The sequence below is a fragment of the Tenrec ecaudatus genome, chromosome 3 (assembly GCF_050624435.1).
Source record: "Tenrec ecaudatus isolate mTenEca1 chromosome 3, mTenEca1.hap1, whole genome shotgun sequence".
NCBI lineage: Eukaryota > Metazoa > Chordata > Mammalia > Afrosoricida > Tenrecidae > Tenrec > Tenrec ecaudatus.
In genome coordinates, this window is record NC_134532.1 from 120,637,767 (window position 1) to 120,651,882 (window position 14,116).

The following is a 14,116-nucleotide window of genomic DNA, read 5'->3' on the forward strand; positions in this document are numbered from 1 at the left end:
TCTTCTCTTCCACATTTTCAGTGAGGCTGAAGCTCAATTTCTGACATGGCAACTAAGGAAATGACGAGGCGAAAGAGAATTTCTAAGAAACAAGCAGTCACATATATTCTGTATATAGGAGCAAACTAGTATCAGTCTGTATTACACCTATCAAAGCTTGATTCACACATAGAACCTTTGTTCCATGTTTTGTTTTATCTCCGAAAAAAGTTTCATTTATTCTGTTGATATGATTGAGAAATAAGTTTAGGAAGAGAAAGAGTTGTACATTGTAAAGCAGTGTTAGAATAATAGTTTTAATCACAAATATTAATAAGGAGGCTTACTTCAAGCTCGTTGATTAGCAGTTGAAAATTCACTTCAGTGTTTTGGAAAGTTTGATACCAAGTCTATTTTGACTGAATTGGAGACGCAGGTGTAGGGTTTCTGAAATGCCTAAGGTGTCTTTCTCAACAATTAGGTAATTTGGAGATCATCTTTTATTAACGATGCTCAAACTTTTAGTGCAGCATTAGATATTACTGAAGCATTTGAAGACCAGTGTTTCGGTTTTCAATCTGGTGTTAAGTATCATACTATGAGTATTAAATTATGGACTTGATGCTCTCAAGTTGTATTTCAGAAATAGAGTATTAAGTGAACACCAAAGCTTTTGATTTTAATATTGAACTATATTTCATTAACCTGTGTTTAATTTAGTCTATACCCTTTTTTATATTTGATTTCTGGATTGGCTATTCAAAGGAAACATTCTTAATAAAGTTATAAAGTTAATGGAATCTTTCTTTTATGAATATAGATGCAGATGTGTTTATATCCAGATAAAATTTGTTAATTGGGTAATTTAGAAGATTATTTTGTTCTCAACCCAATGACTCATTTGAGATTCTTCACAGATAATGATTTTTAGCTATGACAGATATAAGTTATTTTGTATAGCTGAGTGTCTGAATCCACAGTAAAGGTAGTAATGGAAAAGTAGTCTGGGGTTTATGCTTTATTTAACAGGGAAGGAGTGTTGTTTTTTTTTTAATCAAAGCTTGCTAATCGTTCTGTCCTTAGTGCCATTCTGAGGTCTCAGAGGTGATTGTTAGGTGCCATTGAATCCGTTCTGACCCATCCCTTGTGGTGCTAGTGGATGAAACGTATCTAGATCAGTGCAAGTGAACACTAAGTGGATGGAGAAACTGGGTAGTAATTATCCATTTAAATTATCATCAATTACTTTGATGTATATGCCAGTTTCATAATGTTTCTATATAGTTCGCATACTTACTTTGCTTTTGCACCCTCTCCACTATTTAACACATTTCCTGGACATTGATTTATGTCAAATTAAATTATATAGAACAATATATCAGTAAAATTTTAAGAAGGGCATTCTAGAGTCATCTAAGATCAACAGTGTGACAGAGAGGAAGGAATTTAGAAGGACTCTGTCCCCCCCCCCCCTTCGCAGGCTGTTATAAGCTACAGTTGCCCTTGTTGTTGGCTTCCATCCAGTCTATTCCTGCTCATAGCGACCCCCAGGTCCTGCACCTGCTCGCAATTGTTCTTAAGTTTGAGCCATTGTATCAATCCATCTTGTCAAGGGTCTTCCTCTTTTTTGCCGCCCCTCTACTCTACCAAGCATTTTTACAGGGATTGGTCTCTCCTGATAACATACCCAAAATATGCGGGATAAAATCTCACCATCCTTGCCTCTAAGGAATATTCTGGCTGTGCTTCTTCCAAGAGAGATTTGTTTATTCTTTTGGCAGTTCATGGTGCTTTCCATGCTCTGTGTCAGCATCATAGTTCCAATGCAGGATTCTTCTTGTGTCTTCCTGCTTCAGTGGCCAACTTTCACATGCATCTGTGGCCATTGAAAATAGCATGGCTTGGGTGAGAGTAAGTCCACTCGAATCCCTCGAATGCACAGGCAGGTAACTGAAGTACTTCAAGCAGGCCAAGTGTCAGCTGGCCATTTGTGGAGTGAGAGTTTCATTGTCTTTTTCACCTCACCTAGGTACTGGGCATTATCCGTTTGTATCTCTGACTCAAATGAACCCTGTCCGTTTTGGGTTCTGAATTTACTTCACTACACAATGAACATGTTAGATTAGAAATTCTAAAATTCCTTTAAATGATGGCATTTGAGATGCAATTTGACAGCTAGTTTACAAGTCATTTTCAGGTGGTGAGTTGCAGTTCATGGAGCCCCCGTGACACAAGGGGGCCCATGTCAGGCTGCTGAGTGAGAGACTGGCAGTTTGCACTCACCAGTGGCTCCAGGCGAGCAGGTGGGGCAGTCTCATTCCACAGAGACTTACAGCCTGGGAGCCCTTCCAGAACAGCTTCCCTCTGCCTAGAGGGTCCCTCAGAGTCACGCTTCCTTGGTGGCAGGTTGTGTTGTTGTTGTTCAGTGATGCAGTCCCTTAAATCGCTGTTATCCTTCTTCACAGGAAAGAGCAGCTGTCACCTGGAAACCCTTCACGCCCACTCTACACCCATCAGGCATGCTGTTGCCACTTGTGCCGACTCCTTGTGTGCCTCCCTCCTGGGGTTTTTTGGTCCTATCTCCCCCAGGAAGTTCACCTATTTTCCTTCATGGTAAAATTCCAAGTCTGGAAACAATTTTGATTCTCAAATCTATGAGCAGCCCCTTCACTAGCCTCTCTTTCCTGAGCCTAAATTCTTTATTACTAGCTGTCTGCTAGAATGCCTTTATCTCATTCTGTTGTCACCTGCTTCGAATTGCCTAAGATAATGTATCAGTTTCTTTCCCCACTTTCTTCCTCCTGATTTTTCTGATTGTGACCACAGTTCATTTGTTAAGTCATGGAGACGCTCTCTTTGTAGTTGTTTTTAATCAAAATGACTACAGTGATCACCTCTTGGTGACACTGTTTGCTTTTTAATACTTTTATTGGGGACTCTTACACCTCTTATCACAAGCCATACATTCATCCAGTGGGTGACACTGTCTTATCAGGGGCATATAATTCATTCATCTTCCTTCTTTCCCCTCCTGAGCTCCAGATACTCTTTCTTAGCTCCTTGAAGAAATAGCAGCTCCCTGTTCTCTGGTTGAGTAGCCCCTCCCAACAACCTCCCCCCTCCCTCAATACGTACCCTGGTCTACTCATGGATATCCTTTGTGAGGGTTCACACCTATTCCACCCTTTACCGATCATCAGCTAGGTTTCGTAGATAGTTCCTACCCTCAAGGGAATGACGTCTAGTATCAGAGACAGGTGAGCAAAATAGACAAATAAGATTCAAGGTTAGCAATGCAGTGGTAAGAGCTGCACAGACTACTAACACACACACATATACTCACATACACACAGCAAAGTTGGGGTGCCTAACCCAAAGATGGACGGAGGGGGGGTCGGCTAAGGAAGTACTCGTAGGTGCTATCAGATTGAGTTTGATGGAAAAGTGGAGCATATGCAAGAAAACCCACTCGGGAGGTCTCCTGCAGCCAGAGGACACGATGTTTGTGAAAGCGTGAGGGGAAATAACATTCTGTACTTGGGGATTCTGGAAAGATGGTCCCTGGGTGTTCACACTTCACCTGCCATCTCCAATTGCAGCTAGTTGTTTCAGCATCGGTGAACACTCACCACACATACAGACAAGCTGGTGTAGTCCCCTTCCCTCCCCCTGCTGCACACACAGTAGAAATGTGTGACTACATGGACCACAGGCAGACACAAACTGGTTGATGGCAGCAGTGTTCGTTTTAGCCATGAAATGGGAGGCGGCAGGTAGGCACGGGGGGTGGGGGAGGAGTTGCCTTTAATCAGTTTTCACTGCTGTTGATCCCGATCTGACTTAAAGTGACCCTATAAGCCAGTGTAGAACTACCCCCATGGGTTTCAAGACTAACTCTCTATAAGAATAGAAAGACCCCCCCCCCCAAGAAATAGCACCTGGTAGTTTTGAACTGCCAGCCTTGCAGTTAGCAGCCCGACCGACACCTAATCAGTACAAATGCTAGCTTACAGGATTCTGAATAATTGAAGGCACTAGATGATAATGTGCTTATTACAACTCTCCACAGCAAGGCGCATGCATCTCACAGGCATCTTGTCGAATGCCAGAAGCCAGAGAATAAAGGGCCCTGCAGTGCGGTGTGTTTACATTGCATCAGAGGAAATGAGTGGATAGGTGGGAGTGATGACTAGAGGGCTGTGAGGCGTTCGCGGGGTTCTGGATTCCTCGTGCGAGTTCCCGGAGTGTTCCTGTGGAATGCAGTCATCGGGCTGTGTTCTTCTGGCTTGTGCGTCTTTCTGTACCGCTGCTGTACTGGACTAGAAAGATGGCCTTACACGGAAACCAGCTGCTGCTCACGAGGGAGCAGGTGTAAGTGAGGACGTAGGTTCTGGAGAATTTCTGGCAGGGAGAGCTGGCACTTTTCAAAACTTGAATCCCAAGTGAGTAAAATAAAATTAATTAGAGAACCCTGGGGCAAAAAAAAAAAATAGCACAGTGGGTCCTAGGAGAAGAACCATCTGCCAGCACAGGAACCTCTAGAGCAACTCGGCTACTTCCCCAGTGCCCTGTGTGAATGTGCCCCTGTGCGGGCCTCAAGGAACAGGGGGAATCCGATCATCAGAAGAGTCCTTCCTCCCTGTCAACGCGGCGGGAAGAGTTTGATGGCAAGGAGCGCCAAGGTTTGCCGCCTTAGCCACAGTGAAGGAATTCCTCATTCACCTACTTGCCTTTCCCTCAAGGTTCCTCTGCAAAAGATCTTGAACTCCAATATACGGATAGATTGCTCTCAAGCATTTAGGATATAAAAGCCAGTAAAAGAGGTTTCTTCTCTTGAGGCACCCATCGCAGAGCTGGGGAGAAGATCTATAAGCATAATTTACAGGACAATGTAAGGGTTCGATTCGATCCAGGCAATGGCTCTGGCAGCGTTGTACACCTGGGCGTGAGGCAGGCCTGCAGCAGAGGAGTCATGGTGCCTATTTCCTACATGAGTTTCATCTTTTCTATTTCGCCTGTTCCATCTGTTTCCGGCCCCTCCTCCTCCTCTCCTATGCGTGGCATCCGAACCTCTCTACTTTTTACAGATACTCAGTCATCAATGCCTTGAAGACCCAGCACAAGATGGGCAGTTTTCCAAAAGTGTTCTCTGATTAGTCTCACGCCAAGTGTTTTTTCCCTTTCCTTACAATATCTCTATAAAATTTGCATTGCTTTGTCAGTAATGTGCTTGAATTCTTTAGGTTTAGAAAGGTTTGGTGTTCATTCATTTGTTTTTAATATGCTGAACCTCCAACCAGGATTGCTTTTAGCCTCAGTACAGACATCAGGCCAATCCCAGCTAGCCTGCCCCACCACACTCACTGCAGGTCTCTGTGTGAAATGCAGTGCTTCTGACCAACTGAACCAGTTGCCAATGAGTCTGTCATACATAAGGGGTGGAGCAACGATTCCAAACTCTCTGTAAAGCAGTAAGGTGTTTGGACCTCTACTTTTCCAGGTGTTCTGTATATATACTATAAAAATGCTTTTCCCTTTACATCCTTTATTTTTATTTATGATTCCATTAAATATTATAGAAGTGTTTTCCCTTACTTTTATTAAAGATGTGTGTATTTTAGGGCGATATGGTGGTATAGTGGATTATGTGTTATGGAGTCGTGGTGGTATAGTGGATTATGTGTTATGGAGTCGTGGTAGTATAGTGGATTATGTGTTATGGAGTCGTGGTGGTATAGTGGATTATGTGTTATGGAGTCATGGTGGTATAGTGGATTATGTGTTATGGAGTCATGGTGGTATAGTGGATTATGTGTTGTACTGCTAACTACAAGGTATCAGCAGTTCTAAGCTACCGACTGCTCCATGGGAGAAAGATGAGAGTTCCTGCTTCTGTGATGATTATCAGCTTCAGAAATCCACACTGACAGCTCTACCCTGACCTGTAGGATCTCTATGAGTCAGAATTGTTTTAATGGAAGTTAGTTTGTTTGTTTTTAGGAAGATAGTTCATCAATATTGGGAATTATAGATCATAGATATTCAACATTTTTCTAAATTTCTTTACCACATTGGTAGCATTTTTGACAGTTTAATAATATTTTATTTTATATGCTCATAATGCTTTTTTTAAAAATGATTTCCCTTCAAGTAATAACACAAATGTTCCCCACTTGCTCTGCTATTAACCCAGGAAATTGCTGCCAAGTTCATTTTTTTATTTTCAAATTTCCATTTTAAATATCATTCATACATATTTTTCATGGTGAAAAACTTCAGCACATGAGGGCATCAAACTTAGCAGGAAGAAAATATATTAAAGTTATGCTTTCATAAATCATGTTGGTAAGTTCTTCCAACAGGATAAAATAAATCAAAGAGAGCGGCCAAGCCATTTGCCCGCGGGTGAAAAGTGACAATCCCAGACAAAGAGCCTCCGTGTAACAGAAGACAATGGAGGGTCTCACACAAGGAGGAATTAAACGGCAGAAGAAGTAACAAACGTTCATTGAGGGCATACTCTTGTGCTTTTTCTTCCTGGACTCTTTATGCTAAATGTTTCCAACAAATGCACTGTTTTTGGAAGATAAACCAGTAATCTCTGAAATAAAGTTGTCTTTTCTTGCTACACTCACAGCTTTAAAGGTCTATAATAACTCTCTCTTTCAGTTAACTTTGGAAGATAATACGTTAGTCAGCACCTCACCCTTGGTCCCATCTGGACAGAATTCCTGTAGAGCAGCGGTTTTAACCTTCCCAATGTCACAGCCCTTTAATACGGTTCCTCGTGTTGTGCTGACCCCCCAACCACAAAATTGCTTTCATTGCTACTTCTTAACTGTAATTTTGATACTGTTATGAGTCCGGTAACCCCTGTGAAAGGGTCATTTGACCCCCCCCCAAAGGGGTCATGACCCACAGGTTGAGAACCACTGCTGTAGCGCCTCTGCACCCTCATGTCTAGTGTACATGATGAACTCCTGCTTATCGGCGAGGTAGTTAATCGCTAGGCTGAACTGGGACAAGTAGGAAGTGGGGAGCCTTTTGGATGTTCCTCATTGCGCTCTAACTCTATTTCTGCTTCTCTCTTACACACACGTGCACATGCACTCATGACACATGTTCTTGTGCACATACAGAGAAATTCTTGGTTTTTCAGATTCTAGTTTTCTTGGAGAACTAAGCCCTTTTGCAGTCACTTTTTTTGCCAGCCCTATATCATTTAATATTGTCATCTTTTCTTTTTGATCAAGAAATTCTTATAAATCTTAGCACAGAAACATTTTTTATCTTCTCTTTTATAATACATAGGGGCTTAAAGAGTGGATAGAAAAATCCTTTATCTTTGCATTCTGTTTTCAACCAACTTTTGAAGCCCTGTAAGGTGCTATTTTTATAACTGGTGACTTATCTCCTTTAGTGTAGACATGCTTTCTTTTGTTTTAAAGATTACTTTACTGGGCTCTTATAGCTGTTATAACAATTCATATAATAATTGTATCAAGCATATTTGTACATATGTTGCCATCATCATCTTCTTTAAAAAAATCATTTTTATTGGAGGCTCTTACAGCTCATAGCATTCCACACATCAATTGTATCAAACATAGGTAGTGTAGACATTCTAAATTCTAATCAATGTTTATGTTTCAATAATAAGGTGATCAGTATAGTTTACTATATTTTGACCTTAACTGTGTACATTTACTTATTCATTTGATGGCATATATTTCTTTCATTAAAAAAATCTTGGTACAAATAATGAGAGTAGCAATACCATTAGAGTAAAGGGAAGGTGGATGGAACCAATCATAATGATCTACATATAAGCCCTTCCTAGGGGGACAGACAACAGAAAAATGGGTGAAGAGACAGCAGTTGGTGTAAGACATGAAATATATATATATATATATATATATATATATATATATATATATATATATATATACATTATCAAGTGTTTGTGAGGGAGGGAGGAAGGGGGGCAACTACAAGAAGTTGATATCAAGGGCTCAAGTAGAAAGAAAATGTTTTGAAAATGATGATGGGAACATATGTGCAAATATAGGTACAATATATATATGTGTATAGATTGTGATAAGAGCTGTAAGAGCCCCCAATAAAATGATTTTGTTTTAAATCTTGGTACAGAGACACAATGATCACTAAGAATTTTCTCCTCTTATTTGAAGTCTAGTTTAAAATTTTAATTTCATTCCTAACATGATCTTTATCTTTGGGATTGTGGTTTTCTTAAAAGACAAGCTTATTTTGGTTTCATATTTAATACTCCATACAGTCAAGATAAGGAATCTGCTAGGATAAAATTACATTTGTCAGATTTAAGATACAGACTTTTTAAAACTTTGTATATTTGGTAGTCTTTTATATTTTTAAAGGTATATTCAGCTTAATGCAACCATAAGATTGAATTAGGTGGTAATTTCATTTCCCAGTAGACTTACTCAATGCTATAACTTAATTCTGCCCTCTCTGTCTACATGTGTAAACATGTAGACACACATGGTACTGTTTGAAAAAATGTGAGATTTGCTCCAGTCTCATGTCATTTATGTTTCTCTTCATTTTTAAAGGCTGACTTGGTGTGTGTGTGTAAATATATATATAATGAGAACAGGCAGTTGTTATATAATGAGCTTTGTTTGTTTGTTTGTTTTTCTCCCAGTTCACACACTTCGGCTGCTCTCTGATTGTGTAAAGAATACATAGGTGCTTTTTCTGCCTCAGGGCGAAGGCTGTCCTGAGAGACAAGAGGCTGGTGCCTTGAATGATGGAGGCTGATTCTGCTTGATCAAATCTCACACTCCTCAGTCTTGGAGAGAAACGCTGTCAGAATGATTTCATAACAAATGCTCTCTTTTCTTTTTGTCTCTGGCAGTTACCCGGCTGTATGTGAATTCTTACAGCACAATAACTTGTTATCTATTCTCCGAGCCCATGAAGCCCAGGATGCAGGGTGAGCACTTTTGTGGGGTTGGTGAACACCATGCATTGTCCCTTGTCTACACTTGCTATTTTACTTGAGCCATGGAGGTTTCCCTTTGCTAGGCTCTGCCCTATCAGGAATTAAACCTTAAAAATCTCTTCTGATGACACAGGTATGGCAGAGTCCTGAAGAGTGCGTCTCTGTAGTGGTTTTGTGAAGTCCCCTTAAGTCCCTGCTACTTGTGCTTGAATAAACACCATCTCATCTGGTTTTCTTAAGCTCCCTCTTCTAATCCTGGCTCTCACCACTGTCCCCTAAGTGAATAAATTACCAGCTACTTTTCAGTTGGGTTGGCTATGCAAATGAGAATCACACATTAATATTTAACAGCTATTTCATATTATACTCCAAAAAAATTTTAAGAATAGCATTCCAGATTCCTGTAAATGTTAAAAAGTTAAACAATGTTAAAATGTGAAAAAAAATAGTGACATTTAAATGGGAATGGAGGTATGGGATTGTGTGTTCTACCTAACAAATAGAAACATGCAGTTGACCTTGAAATGTCTGGAAAATTGTGTACTTGGAGACCAATGTGAGGAGCTTTACAGAGAAGGCATTTCAGGGGCATTAAATCAGGCTGATGCCCTCTGCCAGCGTACTCTAGGTCATGGTTGCCCTGCTGCTGACACTGATCCTTTCATATTTTGGGTTTTCTAAATTGTAAGAACTCTCCTTTTCAAAATCTGTGCACCTGTGTCTTAAAGTAGGCTGAGTCCAAATTCCCTGTAAAAACAGTATATTTCTAGCGGTGAACCAACAGGTATAAAATGATGTAAAATTATGTACACCATACTGTTGTAGCTGAAGTTGGAGGGAACCAGTTGGTAAACCCAACCAGCCAGATCCTCAGACTATTTTTGTCTCTTCCCAAGCTGTTATGACACCTTCCTTGATTGTTTGTTCTGCAGTATGAGCATGTAAGGAAGATTTTTCTTAATCCCACTACTTATATGCTTATTTTTAAAACTGTTAATTAAAATCAATCAGCAAACAGCCTTTGCTTAAATAAGAGTCGATAGGCTCATTGACTGGAAATTGGAGCTCTGTTATCCCATTCCTTTGTCTTCGTTGTCTTGCAGGCATAGCTTCAAACCATAAACTCAAAGTCACTCAGGTTTAGAGAGCCTCTATAGTTCTTCGAATTGTTTTTTTTTCCCCTAACAAAGCTACATCCCATGAATGGAATAAATATTTTTGTAGACGTTTCAAAAGATAATTTTAAGGGGCATTTTCTTCTACGGAAAAAAGATTAGTCTCAGCAGTTCCAACAAGTAGAAACGAACTATTGTTAAAACTATGGAATTGAAGATGACTGCCCCTTTAGAAAGGTCCTGAGTGGCACTGTTTACTCATAGCTACTAAGCTAAAGTTTGACGGTTTGGGCCTACTTAATGACATCAGCGGAGAAATCCTTGGACGTCTCCTTCCAGAAAGACTCTCAAACCAAACTTCAGACCATCAAGCCACATCTTATTCATTGTGACTCTATTGGACAGAATAGAATTGCTCCAGTGGATTTCTAAGGCTGTACATCTTTATACAAGCAGACAACCTCCTCTGAGAGTGGCTGGAGGGTTTGAACTGGGGATGTTGTGGTTAGCAGTCCATTGCTTAATTTGCTGTGCTATGAGGGTGCCGTCTATAAAGATCACAGCCAAGAAAATCCTATAGATCAGTTTTAGTCTATGATATTTGAGGTTACCATGAATCAACCACAGGATTTTCCCTTTTCTTTCTTTCTTTTTAAAAATCTACAGTAACAGTGTAAGTATGGATCAGTCTGCCAGATATTAGTAACTAAAATACACAAGTGATGGTAATTTTTTTCTTTATAGGAATTGCTCTAAACTGATATTCCTAAAATCTAGTACATAGAAGTTACAAGATGCTTTCTCACCTTGGAAAAAGGTCAAAGTCTCCTATACAGTTTGATTATTTAAGAATTCATGTATTGTATTATATATTATAAAACCAACAGAATTGCCGGTTCCTCCCACCGCCCCCCCGCCCCCCCAGTTCTTACAAATTTTCTGTTTCAGTACTGATTGATTAAATGTAATCCTGCGGAGACAATATAAACTTTGACCTGCAGACAGCAGCAGGGGTGGGTAATAAATAAAAATTTTAAATAGAAACAGTTTCAATTTGTAAAACTCATAGATTTAACCAGACTTTCTTTGGAAAGCAATCACATACTCCAAGCAAACATTTACATATGACCTTCACAAAGCATATGACCATCACAAACATTGTAGATTTAAAGGCTAATTGGCTGAATTATTAGTGGCAAGGCTCCACATATTGCTTTGCCCAGTTGCCCTTTGTTTTTTAATTTCTAAAACATTGCCTAACTTCTGAAAAATATGGTGATAAAGAATATCTGTGCAGTAATTAGCCTCTGTTGCTTGGTTGAATGCTTGGAAATAAATTATGCCTTACCGCCAGATTCCAACATTCCCCTTAGGTTGCTAAGCTTCAAAAGACATGTAGAAATTGTGTGTGTGATTTTATGTTTTCAGTTTCACCCTTTAGATGGATGAATACCTGTAGAATTAGAGAATGTTGACTGTTATGTAACTGGATCATCTTTGAATCACAGAACTTAATTCGTTGAATTTTCTGTTTCTAAATCGATAATTTACATAATCTCCTATTAGCCCTATTTTAACTTGCATTTATTGTTTTTAGGTATCGCATGTACAGGAAAAGCCAAACAACAGGCTTCCCCTCTCTAATTACAATTTTTTCAGCACCAAATTACTTAGATGTATACAATAACAAAGGTAAGGGAGTTTTGTTTGTTTGTGTGTTTGCTTGCTTTTGACTCCCTCTTGCATGCTTTTGCATAAGATGTATGGTATCTATTAAAGCTGTTGGATCTTGGTTTGCTTTTGCTTCTTCGGTATTGACACAGCAGAGTTTCAGATTCCTCCCACAGACACACATCTTATTGTTCAGCAGTGGAACCCGGCACCGCTCTATGTGTCCTCCACACCGCAGGCAATTCTAATGCACAGAAGGGCGGATGGCTACTGCTCTTAGGTCTGTAGCTTTAAAGGAAATAGTAATTAGAAATCACACAAAATATGCTCCTTAACACATTACAAATTTAAAGATGACAAATGTGTGATTGTACATGTAAAGAGTCAAGACAATTAAATGGACGCTGTAACGGGAAACTAAAATATTGTTATCGAGCACCTACCACTTATCTAATCCTATGCTAGACTAGTGCCTGTTCTTTAAAATAAGAAAAGGAGGAAGAAAGACACTTTGGTGCAGGTATTATGCTCAATCCCATCCTTTTCCTGGCGTGCAGAAACTGTCTCGGTGCTGAGTTGCCTTGCTAAGATAGCCTCGGAGGAAGTAAACCGAGCTCACACCCAAGTCTTCTACTTCGTCCCCAGTGATTTCCGAGCCCAGACCATGGGCCTGAAAGAGTTGAGGAAACAAAGGCATGATTTACTCGTTGTAGGGTAAATCTTTCATTAAGGAAATGATTTAAAATATTATAGGTATATCAAAATGGAAAAATGCTCATGCTAAAACCATTAACTGTCATTGGCAACTTGCTTGACCCTGTAGGACAGAGTAGAAATGCTCTTATGGATTTCAGAGACTAACACTTTACAGTGTCTCATGGAGTGGCTGGTGGTTTAGAACTGGCGACTCTGCGGTTATCAGCACAAGGTGGAACTGCTTTAACGCTGTGGCTCCCATCAGACTAGATAGTATAAGTTCATTTAAGACCAGTAGCTATTTCCCCTTAAACTGCGGTGTTGCTTCTTTGACTGTAGTCCTAATCTAAGAGATAGTAACTTAACAATTTTAAAAACAAAAATAATAGCTGTGTGCATCACAATCTTTGTGATTTGGTGGCTTGTTCATTGTGTTCTTTTGCCTCTGGGGTAGATCATAATCTTTCATGAATATTTAAGTTTGGGAACCTTTTCATAAAAGAAAGCACTCCTGAGTGGGGCGGGGAGGAAGATGAACTGATAGGAAAGGCAAAAGAAAGATCTATTCTTCAGTTTGAACATAGTTTCAAAAGACTTTTGTGTCGGATTTCTGAAGCACTTTGAAGCTATTATGTGTAGCACAGTGTGCAGTATGGGGGAGTGGGAGTCGATTATGCGGTGCTAAAGTAGGGTGACTGCATTCGAATAGGATAAATGTTCACTAGGGTTTCAAAGAGCCGTGCAGTCAAAAGCTTCTTTCCCGGGACCTTCAAAACACAATCGATGGAAGGTGGCGAGAGACTTTCAGTTTGTGGTACAGTTTGATGCTGAGAACCAGTTGATCCTAAAGAGGTGTGGTTGGTGTAGTGGTTTAGGTGGTGGACTGTTAGCTCAGAGGTTGGCAGTTCATACCCACCAGCTATGCCAGGGCAGAAAAAACGAGGCAGCTGCTTCTTTTGGGGTCTATCCAGCATAGTGCTCAGGGGCAGTTCTACTCTGACCGATGGGCCCTCAATGAGAGCAGTTAATTGGCCACTCAGTAAAACGGTAAGAGGATTTTTTGGTTTGTTTTTGATTTGGCTTTAACTACACAATGATTTGATATTTAAAGCTCGTGCAAATGAAAGCCGCAGAAATAGTTCTTTGGCTGATTTTTTAAAAGTAATTTTTATGCCATCTTTAAAGTAGAAGTAATTATGATCCAAGTGCCTGTGAAATGTCCAGACTTCTGGTTAATGCTTCCTCTTTGCCTGCAACTGGGGAACAGAGGTTACACAGTTACAAGTACTCAGTCTCGAGAACAGAGGTTACACAGTTACAAGTACTCAATCTCGAGAACAGAGGTTACACAGTTACAAGTACTCAGTCGCGAGAACAGAGGTTACACAGTTACAAGTACTCAATCTCGAGAACAGAGGTTACACAGTTACAAGTACTCAGTCTCCAGAACAGAGGTTACACAGTTGCAAGTACTCAGTCTCGAGAACAGAGGTTACACAGTTACAAGTACTCAGTCTCGTGCAAGTGTTTTAAGTGTCCCAACTTAGTGCAGCCACGCGAATTCGTTCAAGTCGGATCCTTTCCATTCTTCATTGAAGCATTCTGCTCACACCTTCCGCTTCCCCCTTCTGATAATTACTCCCTGCCTCGGCAAGTTGCAAGAGCAAAC

The 14,116-nt window shown here is 40.1% G+C and overlaps 1 protein-coding gene across 1 annotated transcript in view; it reads left to right on the forward strand.

Moving 5' to 3' along the window:
• The window catches only part of PPP3CA (protein phosphatase 3 catalytic subunit alpha), a 348,928-nt gene that overhangs the window by 277,362 nt on the left and 57,450 nt on the right, over nt 1–14,116 (forward strand). Inside the window, exons 7-8 of the mRNA XM_075543988.1 lie at nt 8,879–8,956; nt 11,678–11,772. Coding sequence (XP_075400103.1) covers nt 8,879–8,956; nt 11,678–11,772 — 173 coding nt within the window. The remainder of the gene's footprint in view (nt 1–8,878; nt 8,957–11,677; nt 11,773–14,116) is intronic.